Here is a 14406-nt window from a genome sequence, read left to right as displayed (position 1 = left end):
GGAGAAAGCCTGATTACTGCTGCTGGTTCAGAGAAGAATTGCCAGGACCATCATGTTACAAGAAAGCATCAGCAAAGGTCAGTTTGGAAAAGCTTGGAAAGACAAATGGTGGGGAGAAATTGTTGGGAAGATTTTCTGTTCTAGGGAAGAATGTTCATGGTTCCAAGAGACAGACATTTATCAGACTGTGATTGTTCCAAACCACAGAGGAGGCAAAAAAAAAAAAAAAAAAAAAGTCTGCAGGAAACTATGACCACGCCTAACAGTGACTTTGAAATCTTCAAAAATATGACAGGATCCTACAACGATGATTCCACATGGACTATGATAAAGCCATTAAGCTGATTAATACCATGGAAAAATCGACTTTTGACTACAAATTGGTCAGGACAATTTCGAGAGGACTAGTTGAGATGATCCAGCCTGACAGACTACTCAAACAAGGACTTGAAACAAGCCCTGAACTTTCCTATTATGCAGAGACTGGACAAACGATACAGGACTTGATGATTAACCCCAAAATTTTCTTTTCAAGATTCCCTAGAGATATCTTCACCCCTAGAAAGCAAAAAGAAAAAGAGAATATAGATATGAGATAGATCATCGAATCTACTCTGAGAAAAAAGATAAAGAAATAATAGGATAAATAGGTGGATCATTGAATCTACACTGAAGAAAAGGGGAAGATATAAAAATGACAAAAGGTAGACTAATGAATCTATTATGAAAAGAAAAAAGAAAATATGGATATGATAAGATAAAAAGGGAGATTATGGAATCTACTTTTAAAAAGGAACTACTTGTTTTAAATAAGATAAGTAATGAAAATTTTTTGGTCTGAGTTTATCAGATGTTACTGGACTGAACATTGTTAATATATAATGGAGTTTTTTGTCTGGATCTGTCAAATGTTAATGGACTAGACATTATGAATGTAATCTTGACTGTATATTGCATATACTTATTGAAGATAGTTTTTCTTGTATTAGTTATAAGCTTTCTTTAATTTTAGACAAAAAGAGAGGAAATGTGGTGGTATTGTGTATTCTAATAAATTTATCTGGGGTCAGAGAACAGACAGTCACTAGATACAAAGGCTAGAAAATGGTGGCACTCACACCTTTAATCCTAGCATTCCAGAGATAGAAATCCCTCTGGATCTCTGTGAGTTCAAGGCCACATTGGAAATAGCCTAGCATGGTGACACACGCCTTTAATCCCAGAAAGCCAGCCTTTAATCCCAGGGAGTGGTGGTAGAAAGCAGAAAGATATATAAGGCGTGAGAACCAGAAACTAGAAGCTTTTGGCTGGTTAAGCATTTGGCTGGTTCAGTTCAGCTGAGATTCATTCCGGACGAGGACTCAGAGGCTTCCAGTCTGAGGAAACAGGACCAGCTGAGGAATTGGCAAGGTGAGATAGCTGTGGCTTGTTCTGTCTCTCTGATCTACCAGCATGGACCCCAATAACTTGCCTCAGGTATGATTTTATTAATAAGAACTTTTAAGATTCATGCTACAAGCAAGGTTGTCCTTCAGTACCCATGGAAAAGGGTTATATAAACCTGCAAATGTGTATCCCCTCCATACAGCAGTTTGTATATGTCTAGGACCTTCCACACCCCCTTGTATACTTTAAATCATCTCTAGATTAGTCACAACACCTAAGCAGTGTAAATGTCATTTAAATAGCTGTTTATACTGTAGTGCTTACAGAGAGCGGCAAGACAAAGTCTGTGCATGCTCTGTACAAATACAGACAGCCTTTGCCCACAAATAGCTGAAACTTGAAGTTGGCTCAATCTACTGATAGGGGACCTATGGCTATAGAGGGATGGTTATACTTGACTTCTTCCATGATGTGGGATGGGAAATTTGAAAGGAGATCTTGAGAATGCTTTAAAGCCTAGGATGCTCAAGAAGGGTCATGGAGAACGGAGCCAAAGATGATAAGAAAGCCAACCACTTGCACTAGATAGCAAATGATGGCTATGGGTAGCAAGGGCTCAACCCAGGGCATGTGGCAGAGGAGACCAGAGAGCATCACATGAGTCCCACATGGGAAATGGGCAAACTAGAGGTTTTTTGTTGTTGTTGTTCTAACCTGCCACTGCATGAGAAGTCTTCCACAGAAGCCCAGCTAACTGGGTAAATGAGCCCTGGAACCACTGGAGTTGCATCCATAGAGGTTTCTACCTTGTCCTAGAACAATAAGAGCCAAAGGAACCAGTGGCCAGGACTAACAGTGTTACTATAAAGACATTAATTAGGAAGTCCCTTTTTATCTGTGGCCAGGTGGTTTTTGGTGACCCATGGCAACCCCATGCAGATCACACCTGTTCTCTATGTTTACTTCCAGTTAAGCTGTGGGGCTCCTGGCTTAACTATCTCATCCTCTCCCAGGACCCTCATGAAGCAGGGCTTTGAATCCCTTCTACTCTAGGGAGGCCTTAGACTCAGAACTGAAGGAACAGTCCAAAGCTGTTGTCACTGCTTTGCCCTGTTCCAAGTGCTGTCATCGGACAGCTCTGACCACACCAGCTACAAGACGCCGTCATCACACCAGTGCCTCAGCAAAAGCTGTACTAGTATTTTAACCCCCTCGCCCACCTGTTTTGTTGTTAGTACCAGTATCCTAGGGAGAACATGACCTCTGCTGCTGGAAATGCACCAGCATTTCCAGCAGAAAGATGGCCGGCGATACTGCTGGTCAGTTGTAGGGCACCATATTCACAGGCAGCATGCTCTGGTCTGCATTCAGCTGGCCTGAGGAGTGACTGACACCAGGTAGGTGAAGTCATTATATAGGGGTGTGGTCAGTTTGAGGGTGGAGAAGCAGACGTCATGCAGGGTCTCATTGATGCAGTAGATTTCATCAGTTTCTCCACAAACTGGGGCTCAGAAAGTGTGGTGTTGCAGAGCTTGACCTTGGTGGCTAAGACTATGCCAGAGGGTATGATGTCTAAACTGGTGCCACCCCCTAGTGCCCTCTGTGTAGTGGCCTTTTGCCCAGTTATTTCCTGTGCTGCTCTGGCCTGTCGGAACAAAGAGAATATTAGAGACACACATAGGAATCCCAGATTGTGTCATTAAAACTCTGAAGAGCAAGCTGGGACTATTCTTGGGAGATCCTGGATAATCTTTTAGACACACTTTTGTTTCCAAAGGTAAAATTTCCACAAATTAATGACCCTCAAAAAGGCCGAGATCCAGAGTGTTGGGGAAATGTTGATCTCAGTTGCTAAGCTACAGCTGAGGGGAGTAGAAGCACTGCTGTGCTGTTGCTATGGAAACAACAATGTTCTGTGCATGTCAGAAAGCTGAGAGGATTCTGAGTTTTTACCCCAAGGAAATGTTTGCGATGAAAACGCTTAGCCAGGTTTTAAACGTTACACAATATAAACATATGCCATCTATGCTGTAGCACCTCATTATCTTCAACCTTTCTGATTTTATAAATTGATTTAAAAATAAGAGTCACCTTTCCAAGACTCAGGGTGGGGGGGAGGTTGGAATTAAACTGGGGAGCTGAATATGGTGGCATATGCCAGGAAGGCCAGTACTGAGGTGGCAGAGGTAAGAGGATCATCCTTGGGTGTATGAGATTGTCTCAACAAAAGAATCAACTTGAAGGAAAGGAGCCGCCTCTGAAAATAGGCACAGAGAACATTCTGTAGATACTCTTAATTAGGTATAATTAAAGAGTCACTGCAAGGCAGATCTAAGCATTTGGTCTACACCTTGGTCACTGAAGTGGTTACCTGGCATCACTGGTCCTTTGAAATCACCTGCAGCCTGTGATGCCCTCTTTGAAGACTTTCATCCTCTCCACCCCTCCCCTAGAGGCCTCTCCTCATGGAGGCCTTTAACAGCCCCTACAGGCCCACACTCTCCTCTGAGCTGTCAGGAGTGAACAGACATGATATTGTCAGCTGCATAGGTGAGGTCAGGACTTGTGGTCTGTGGACACAGGCTCAGCTGGCCACTGCACACACAACTATAAAGCCCATGGCTGCTGGGAAGGGGTGAGTCATTTGGCCAGCTCTCATGGAGCATGACAACTTACTGAAAACAAAGTTGTCTGGCCTGAAGATCTGGCCAAAGGGTCCTGACCTCACTGAGTCCATGGTGCCCGGCTCCAGGTCCACCAAGATGGCCCGAGGTACGTATTTGTTGCCTGTGGGGACAAGAGCTGACTTACAACTGGGCTTGGCAAGGAGATAGATGTAGCTGCATAATTCATTACAGAAATCCCAGCATTGAGACAAAGGAAGAAAAAGAAAATGGAGACATGAAGCATGCAGAAATCTTCAGGAGCTATAAAGTGCTTTTATTTATTTTATTTATTTATTTAATTTTTGCAGTTGGCATTTTCAATGAGATGCAGAAAGCATTTCCTTGCTGTTTGCATGCTCCTAGGCCACTTCCTCTGCCACAGCATGGAAAGCAAGGCTGACATCCAAACCCTTACCAGCAGCTTCATTGTAGTACACATTGATTCTCTCCAGCTGCAAGTCGCTGTCACCATGGTAACTGCCAGTGGGGTCGATGCCATGTTCATCGCTTATCACCTCCCAAAACTGAAATGCAGAGAATCACATCATGCTTAGGATCCTAAGTATTACCCAGAAAGGCCTTGGTCAGACAGCAGGCAAGAGCCTAGGGAGCTGCTGGTCCCTATGTGTTTGGGCAGCAGCTGCCGCAGAGGGTCTTGGAAATGCGCAGTGAGTGCATCGGCCATATTATGACCACAGATGCAGGGCTGGGAGGAGCCTGGAGAAGGAAGTGGGCACAGCAGATCCCCTGCCAGAACTGCAGAGGCAGCAATTCTCTCACTCCAGGTAAGGGTGAATTTCTGTGACAAGGGGATTGAAGGTTCCTGACACAGACCCAGCACCTCATTGAAATGCATAGGTTTATAGCTGTCATACATACTGGCCTTGAATGGACGAGTTTAGAGAGAAGCCTGAGGGGGAACAGAACAACGGTGGAAGGCTGGTTATTATTAGGATGCAGCTTCTATTATGAACCTCAAACAGAAAGAGGTGGGGGATAGACATTTTTGTATCATGCCCACCCACATACATACACTGTGCCTGATATGAACGCCTCACAGTGGCTTGGAGTTATAGCGCTACCTAGTGCCATCATTTGCTCACAAGTGGAAATAAGACTATGATGTTGTATGTAGACATACATGTAGACAGTGCCCATGTGAACAGGATTTATTTAGGATCCTTATCTGCATGGTGCTACATCTGAAACACATGTCTAGATAAAGACGGAAAGTCAATTACAAAAGAGAAATATTCTAGGCCAGTACCCTTTAAGCATCCAGGATCAAACAGATGTGGAGTTTCTTTACTAGGAAATGACAAGCAGAGTATGCAGGAATTGATGGGTATGGGGGAGCCAGGTGGCAAATTGGTGGGGATAAGCATGTAGCAAAATCAGGTCACTTACATAGGGAACAGTGTTCTCCCTAATCCGCAGATTCTGTGGTGTTTAGGCAGACAGTGTATGCCTGGGTGCCTGGAAACAAGGCAAAATTTAGAGGCATTTGGACAGGATTAGAAGCCTGGCTAAGGTGTGGTGAAACTAAAGTCGTGGGTAAGAAGCAGGCAACTGCAAGCCATTGGCTGCTCTTCCATTGTTTCGGCTCCCTCCCCGGATCTATTATTAAACGAGACTAGCAATGGAATGAAAACTCGTTGTCTTGAGGTTTGGCCAGTGAGTTCTCCAGGTAGACTGGCATCATGTCCACCGCCCCTTTGGAGCCAGCCGGGCCATCTTCCACCATGCTTTCACACTGATAGGTGTTAAAAATGTGAGTAACCACACACTTCCGGAAGAATAGCCGAGGGCGGTGTGGGAGCTTGTTAGCAAGGGAGTTCAGCTATTCCTATACCCTTGGTGGAAGTCCTGCTTTGGGAAAGGTCATTCTCTCAAACAAGCACAGAATTTGGGAGGGACTCACATGGGGTGCTGAGAGAGGAATGGCGCACCCACCTCGCTAGCCCCCTCAGCTAACTCAATCCTGCTGATTAACGGGATGATAGATGCGACAGCCAGACTGCTCTTACATCTGACTGTGGTGGTTTGAATGAGAAGGTCCCCTGTAGCAATTCTTTGGCCCACCAACCAGCTCCCAAATCATGGCGGAGACTTATTGTTAGTTTTGAATGCTCTGCCTAGCTTAGGCTCATTTCTGGCCAGCTCTTTTAACTTAAATTAACCGGTTTCTCTTTATCTACCTTTTGCCTCACAGCTTTTCACTTTTCTTTCCTTCTTTATATCTTACTTTGCTTCTCCTGTCTGGATCAATTTCTGGCCCCAGGTGTCTCTCTCGTTCTCTCCTCTCCCTTCTCTCGATCCTAGAATTTTCCTCTTACTTATTCTCTCTGCCTGCCAACCCAGCCTACCCTTGCTCTACCTAGCTACTTCCTGTTCAGCTCTTTATTAGACCAGTCAGGTGCCTTAGGCAGGCAAGGTGAAACAAATGCAACACATCTTTACATAATTAAACACACATCCTTACATCATTAAACAAACGCAGCATAAACAAATGTAGCACACCTTTACACAGTTAAAGTAATATTCCACAGCATAAACAAATGTAACACATCTTTGCATAGTGAAATAGTCTACAACAGTCCCCCGAAGACTCAGGTATTTTGAACAAGTGTTCCCAGCTTGTGGCACTGTTTGGGGAGGTTTAAGAGGTGCAGTCTTATTAGAGGAAGTGTGTCACTCAGTGTCTGCTTTGAGAGTGTAAAGGCCCAGGCCATTTCCGGTTGCTCTGTCTGCTTTGTATTTGTGGTTTAAGATGTGAACCGTCAGCTTTCTGTTCAATTCACCGTACCTGCCTGTGGTGGCCACACCCCCGGGGAATGATGGTAATGGACTTTCATTCCTCTGGGACCATAAACTCAAACAAACTCTTCTTTTTGTAAGTTGTCTTGGTCATGGTGTTTTATCACAGCAACATAAAAGTAACTAAAGTAGCTGAGTGAGGTCTTGCCACTCAGATAAGCTTCTGATTTGTGAAAAGAGAGCCTGAGGCATTTTCTGATCCTAAAAAGTGACTGGGTTAAAAGCCTGCTCTAAATGTCATTCGAGGGGCAGAGTTCCATCCCAAGCAGGTAACAGAGTTTGGCAGTGTCCTCCTCATGGTTCTAGCTTTAAAGTCATGATGGATGCAAGACTAAAGGGGTTGTGGAATCTTCCTCTGTGGTTTCAGAGGGCCACTGGGGCCTGGCAACATGTGGGAGGGGAATCCCTGTGTGAGATCCTGAGAGGGCAGGAGACCCTGGGAGGCCATTTTTCACAGCTGTGGACATGAAGCCCAGGCTCCCTCAGAGACCCAGACATGTTAGAAATGCTAGAGCCACGAGATACCTGCCAAGGAGAGCTGCATACTGGGAGTGGGGCCAGACCAAGAGAGAGATGTGTGTCACGGGGAGAAAGACTAGAAAGTAGAGTCATCCAAGCCCTTTGAAATTAAATTTCCAGATATGGGACTTTGATCTAGAGGATTTGGTGTTTGTGCTGAGTTCTAGTCTTGTTTGTGTCCAGTATTTCCTCACTGTGCCCCCAGTCCTCCTTTTTGGAATGGAAATGCATACTCTGTGCCATTGTATATTGAAAATAAGTAATTTGCTTTCTTATTTTACAAGTCACTCTCTCTCAAAAGAGACTTTGGACTTTTAAACAGGGTTGAATCTATAGAAGACTATCAGGACTTTTGAAGTTGGACTAAAAGCATTTTTGTATTATACTACGGCCACAAACCTATGAGGACCCGGTTTTGGAATGCGGTGGTTGGAATGAGTGACAAACTCTTGGAGGAAGCACGTGACTGGAGGAGGGCATTGAGAGTCTAGAGACTCATGCCACTTCCAGTTTACTCTCTGCTTTGTCCTTTCTGTTCAAGATGTGAACCCCCATGCTCCAGCCACCACCCCAGCCTGCTGCCCTGACTCCCTGCAGTAATAACGATGGATACTTACCACTTTGTAGCTAACTGTAAGTGCAAACAAGCCCTTCCTTCTTTAAGTTGCCTTGGTCATGGAATTCTATCACAGGAAAGGAAAAATAACACACATAAACACAGAATAGATGAGTGGATGAAAATTCCTGAAAAGAAGCTGTGTTTGGCTGTGAACAAAATACTCCTAGAAGGAATCTGTGTCTGCAAAGACTGATGGGTCAATTGGAATTTTAGTACTATGGAGAAATTAGAATTTTGTAGGCTCGGAGGCAAGTTACTTTATCTTGGTCTAGTTTTAGCCTCTGAGACAGCCATTCCTTGCCTCACTCTGTATCTGAACTGACACCTCATGATAATAAATAAAAAAAACCTCTTATAAACTATTGACTTATCAGAATACTAGTTTCCAACAATCCAAGAGCTAAGAATGTCATCAAATAACATCTTGACCTATAGAGAAGTCCCCCCCCCCATTTCAATGTATCTGCCTCTCTGGTGTACTCACCATGGTATTTCAAACTTGCCTTGATGTATGACTTTTGTTGGCTCTATAAAACTATAAAAAATTTCATAAAACTGCTTCCACATTGGAACACAGAATTTGGAGTAATTCAAAATGGCTCCAGAATACAGTTTATTCCTTTAAAATGAGAGCTTTGGTTTAATGTCAAAACTAGAAAGAATAACTACTGAAGCTAAGAGGTGACAACATACAATCAGACTGGAGATTTGCAAGAAGCTGCATATGAAGGTCTCCTACAGGAGGGTTTAAGATACAGGTGGCAATTTGATGGATTCCCGTTTGTGATCTGAATATTGATACACAGGCATCTGAAACATCTGTGGGAACACACAGCATCTCTGAGAGCATCACAGGCATCCTTCAGGAAGTCAGGATCATGCCCTAATAATTGCTAAGAGCTAACATAGGAGTGCCTTAGTTCTTTATCTATCATTTTCCAAAGCAGAGCATGGGGAAGTGTGGTGATCATGGTGAACTGAAGCGATGATCTGCCTAGTGGTCCTAGACACAAAGCAACCCACCCATGGCTTCCTGTAGCATTAGCCTTTTCAGTTCCTTCCAAACCCAGAGCCTCTGACTCTATGGCCTCTTGAGGGCTTTGGTGGGAAAAGAAGTTGCAACCTCTTTTTATGCTTTGTTTTTGCACATATCATATTGTAGACTGCTGTGAGATGCTGTGAATATGTGTTGCTCTGACTGGTTGATAAATAAAGCTGCATTGGCCTATGGCAGGACAGGATAAGGTTAGGTGGTACATTCAAACTGAAGACAAGAGGAAGAAGGGTAGAGTTGAGGGGACACCAGCCCACTGCCAAAGGAGCAACAAGATACCAACAGACCCATAACACCATGGCCACATGGCAACATAGAGATTAATAGAAATAGGTTGAATTAAGTTATAAGAGCTAGCTAGCAGGCCGGGCGATGGTGGGGCATGCCTTTAATCCTAGCACTCGGGAGGCAGAGCAGAGCCAGGTGGATCTCTGTGAGTTCAAGGCCAGCCTGGGCTACCAAGTGAGTTCCAGGAAAAAGCGCAAAGCTACACAGAGAAACTCTGTCTCAAAAAACCAAAAAAAAAAAAAAAAAGAGCTAGCTAGCAAAAAGCCTGACCCCTTGGTCATATAATTTGCAATTAATATTAAGCCTCTGAATGATTACTTTAAAAGTATCTGTGGGACCTCAGGGGCAGATGGGACTGGAGAAACATACAGCTACAGTGGACTCTTTAAATTGCCTGGTGTCTGGAAAAAAACTCATATCAGAGGTAAAGAATTATTAAGGTAAGGAAAGAAGACAATATGTTTAAATAATTGGTAGGAGTTAAATTAAATTAGGGGACCTTGAACCATTATAAGCCACTGTTTGACCAAACAGCTAGGTACTGGGTGCTTCCTCAAGTAGACACATAGGACAGTTTTTGGTGTATCTCTTATAAATATGAATGGGCATGGGTTAGTAAGATGGCTATCAAGTACAGGTCTTTTATCACCAAACATGACCATCTGAGTTCAATCCCTGGGACTCCACATGATAGAAGAGAACCAACTTCTGCACATTGTTCTCTGACCTCAACATGTGTGCCATGGCCCATGCAACTTTCTCCATAAATAAATATAATTTTTAAAGGCTTTTAAGAGCTGGAGAAATGACTCAGCAGGCAAGAACACTTGTTACTCTTACAGAGGACCTGGGGTCAGTTCCTGGCATCTACATGGTGGCTCTCAACTATAACTCTAGTTCTAGAGGATCTGGTATCTGATTCTGGCTTCTGTGAGCACCAGGCACTCACATGGTATACATAGATATGTGCAGACAAATACACACTCATAAAAAATAAAAATAAATAGAATATTTAAAAAGATGTTTTTAGTGAGTATGGATAGGACTGAAGAGATGAGTCAGAGGTTAAAAGCACTTACTGCTCTTACAGTGGAGTTCAGTTCCCAGAACCCATTTCATGCAGCTCACAACTGCCTGTAACTCTAAATACAGGGGATTTGAAGCCTCTGTTCTCCTCGGGCATCTTCACTCATATGAACATACTGACACACAGACACACACACAGACATACATAATCAAAAATAAAAATAGATCTTAAAAAATGGAGAGGCAACCAAATACCACTACACCAGGAGACCCAAGCCAACAGAGAAAGGAGGATATATAGATATCATGTAGGGAGAAGAAAAATATTTGAAAATCTCATGAGTATCTTTAGATAAGACAAAACAGTGAGTCCGGGAAATAAGAATAGAAGACCTGGCTAGGTGTGGAGGCTCATGCTTGTAATCTCAGCTCCTCAAGAGCTGAGGCAAAAGGATTACAATGAGTTCAAAGTTATGACTAAAATGTCCACAGACACAGCCTTATCCTTATTTAGAAATCTGTTGTGCTTATGAAAGCCTTTTGTTGTTGAAATACTCTATCTGGTAATTAAAAATGAATTGCTGTCCTTAGGTTCTCTACTGGAGCTTCTCCACTGGGGGGTCATGTGATTCCTTTTATGAGAAGCTGCACTTAGAAAGATAACAAATCCCAGGATCAGAGAGAGAGCAGTGGGATAAGTGCTGTGGTCCTCACAAATGTCTCTGCCAATTGTCCTCACTTTTTTTAAAAATAAACTCATCACAGAAAGACCATTGAAAATATTAGGGCTGAGAATTCATGAATAAAACTCAATTCTTATGTTCTTGTACATGGAAAAAAAACCAAACCCAAAAAACAACAACAACAACAAAAAAAAAAAACCCAACAACAACAACAAAAAAAACCCCAATGAGTTCAAAGTCAGTCTGGGCTACACAATGAATTCCAAGCCATCCTAGGCTACAGAGGAAGACCATGTCTCAAAATAAAATAGTAAAACTAAAGTCTAAAGAATTTTTTAAAAAAGGTTTTCAGGAACCACAAAATGTAATAACATCAGGAAAATCCAGTGGAGACGCTGGAAGAAAAGTTGGATAACTCTTCTAAAAAGTAGAGTTAAGAAGAAGGAGGAGGAGGAGGATAAGAAGAAGTGGGAAGCAGGAGAGAATAGTCTGGAAGGTTCAATAGCACATAGATAGGAACTCTACAGATAAGAAATGGGAAAAAAACTGAGGGAAATATGATCATCTAACTATATGAAGGAAATGACTGAAAACAGGGATTTTTAGATACAGTTCTCCATGGGCATCTATCACTTCTTACAATCTAAGGCATGATGTAGTTACTTTGAAATTAATTTTCTCAAACCAGTTCCTTGGGGGAAAGACAGAGATTTATACATGAAACATGGTGCAAACTAGAGGAGATAGGGAAGAAGCCACAAGCTGAGTCCTGCAGCCTCTGGGATGGTATCAGTCATCCTAAAGAGCTCTTCAGAGATGTCCCCAGTTGAGGCAAGGGAGTAAAGCTCTATACTCCCTTCCATCTGGCCAGTCCTGACCATCAGGGCCATGACTTTGGGGAGGCCATTCTCTTAATCTGAAGACAGCTCTGACAAAGGAATACCCTGATGGCCCCAGCTACCCGCAGCTGGGGGAAGCGAAAGCCTCATAGAAGTCTGGCAGTCTCTACAACTTCTGCTTTGCTACTTAAACGACAGACTTGTCGTTTTTAAAGTCTTTTTACGTGCATGTTGACTAAGAGCTCCTCCTTATGAGACACTGCCTCACTGGTGTCTGCAGAGGGTGTGTACTGGCTACCCACAGCAGGAATGGGTACAACCTTGGCTGGGAGCTAAATCTGGGAGCAATGGAGGCAGTCCAATGCTACCTGTATGTGGAGTGTGGATTCCAACCCTACCTGTATGTGGAGTGTGGATTCTCTCCAGTCAGAACAATGCAATTAAAACGCCCATTGCTGTTCCACACGGAGATGGCTCCTCCTGTTTGCCGACTCCACATCTATCTCAGTTGGGTCTGAACACAAGTAGAGGAAAAGCGAGTGATTTACTGAGAAACTTCAACACCTACCCCCACTCTGTAGCTAGGCTTATTCAAAGAGAAAACAATAACTGTGTGTTTCTTAGAAGTGGTGAATTAGAAGTATTTGCATCTTTAATGATTTTTCAATTTACAAAAGACCAATAATCTAACACTGTGTCATGAAACTTGCTTAAGCTTTTACTATCATGCAAGTTACATAAATGGAGTTAAGGGTCTCATTAACAAACCTATTTCTTCATCTCATTTATATTCTGCTTATTCAATTGGTGCCTATTAAGTGCAGCAAGCTGGTGAGGTGGGTAGAAGAAAAGAGAGAAAAGCCACACCAAGTGTCTGCTAGGTTCAGTAACCAGCAATGATACTACATACACACACACACACACACACACACACACACACATATATACACACACACACACACACACACACACAGAGAGAGAGAGAGAGAGAGAGAGAGAGAGAGAGAGAGAGAGAGAGAGAGAATCTCTTTACATGTGAAGAAATTGGTTCAGGAGGTTTAAAAGAAGGCTCCTCCCTGCCCCCAGTATCATACAATACCAGAAAGAAAGGAAGAAAAAAATAAAACAAACAAAAAAACAGTAATTGCATCTCCTGATGCAGACAGCGCTTTTTCTGGAGATTCACATCCAAGCAGTTTCCTAGGCAACCAGCACCCAGCCTCCAGGACTGTCTGCCTGAACTCAGAGGAAGGGAGGAATGCGGCCAATGTCTACTCACCCCCTCATTTCCTGCCTTAGCGATGATGCCGCAGCCCTTTGTTGGGGTGTTAATGTGGCAAAAACAGAAAGCCCAGAGGCCTGTCCGTGGGATTCTATTTCAAATGAGCTATTTCCACTCACTGAAGGTCCAGATCCATTGAGAACCTTGCTTGTGAGAGTGCTGAGCTCATTTCTATTTTTATTCACACCCTTGGTTCCTTTTTTTGGGGGGGAGGAGGGGGTCCTTGGAGCAAGAATGAGTCCTCTTTATTCACATGAGGTGGGACCCTCTGAGACCCGTGAGAAAAGAAAGCCCTCCCCTCCCCCAGCCCTGCCCATGGGAAAAGGCTCGCCAGTGTGCTCTCCAGTTCTCAGACCAGGATGGGGACAGGACTAGCATGTCTCTGTGTGAAACATCCTGTTTGGCCTGGTGCCAGGTCTTTGCTTATTGTGCACTTTCCCAGTGGACCTAGAAGATGGTCTCTGGGACTTAAGGAATTTGCTTTTCAGGTGAGTGCCATCACCACCTTCGCCTTTCTGCCCTCATCCATCCAAAGCATTTCCTTTGCCCATTACTGAGAAGCAGAGACACACTTGCCCTTCTGACACCCATGTGAATGCAAGCCAAACCCCTGTGTGTTGATAAAATCCATCTCCCCTGGTAATATATGGAAGGACACATCGGTGGACCAACCGGTTACATCTTTGCTTACCATTTCATATACCAAACGCCAGCTGCAGAGTAGTCACAGGTCATGGTCAAGAGATAGCAGCCTCGCTGTGGTCCTGGACCACAGGGATGGGCTTGGTTCTGAGGTGTGGGAAGTCATCCACTGCCAGGATCTGGAGCTGATGGGTGTAAGTGCCTGGCAAAGTCCCCAGACTTGATAGGGTATGGAGTCAGGCTTTGTGCTCTGGAAAGGGCAGTGCATGAGGGAATATAGGGGTCAGAGAACACTCTGGCAGACAGACAGACAGGGAAAGAGGCCATTCATAAACAAGATGGCATTCTTCTGGCTCCTTCATCTCCCAGGACAAAGAGTCGACAGTTCCTTCCTCCTGTGGTGGACTCCCTCTGGCTGATCTGCCTTGACACGGCCTAGGCAGGCCCTGACCCTGGACGCTATAACCCAACTAGCTCACTTTTCCTTGTCTAATTTCACCAGTCTAAAATGAGGTGAGGGGGACCTGACCTATGCTACCCCAAACACTTAAAAACCCAATCCCTCCTCAGGGAGGAGGGTGCAGA

The 14406-nt window shown here is 43.9% G+C and overlaps 1 protein-coding gene across 1 annotated transcript; it reads right to left on the bottom strand.

Moving 5' to 3' along the window:
* Positions 1–3955: 3955 nt before the first annotated feature.
* On the bottom strand, positions 3956–14072 carry LOC119088024 (tubulin beta-4B chain-like). The gene is made up of 3 exons (XM_037205827.1): positions 13871–14072; positions 4468–4576; positions 3956–4173 (listed from the first exon to the last, which is right to left on the bottom strand). Exons 1-3 carry the CDS (start codon positions 13871–13873, stop codon positions 3971–3973), a joined length of 315 nt encoding a protein of 104 aa, XP_037061722.1. The 5' UTR covers positions 13874–14072; the 3' UTR covers positions 3956–3970.
* Positions 14073–14406: the final 334 nt, after the last annotated feature.

This window comes from Peromyscus leucopus, chromosome 5 (genome assembly GCF_004664715.2).
Source record: "Peromyscus leucopus breed LL Stock chromosome 5, UCI_PerLeu_2.1, whole genome shotgun sequence".
Taxonomy (NCBI): Eukaryota; Metazoa; Chordata; class Mammalia; order Rodentia; family Cricetidae; genus Peromyscus; species Peromyscus leucopus.
The sequence above is the reverse complement of the archived record's forward strand: the minus strand, read 5'-3'. Positions and strand labels throughout refer to the sequence as shown.

What these genes read in the sequence shown, in the direction of transcription:
- LOC119088024 (XM_037205827.1), bottom strand. An exon ending in GTACTACAATGAAGCTGCTG is followed by an intron (nt 4,174 to 4,467) that starts GTAAGGGTTTGG and finishes TTGTCCCCACAG; the next exon opens with GCAACAAATACGTACCTCGG.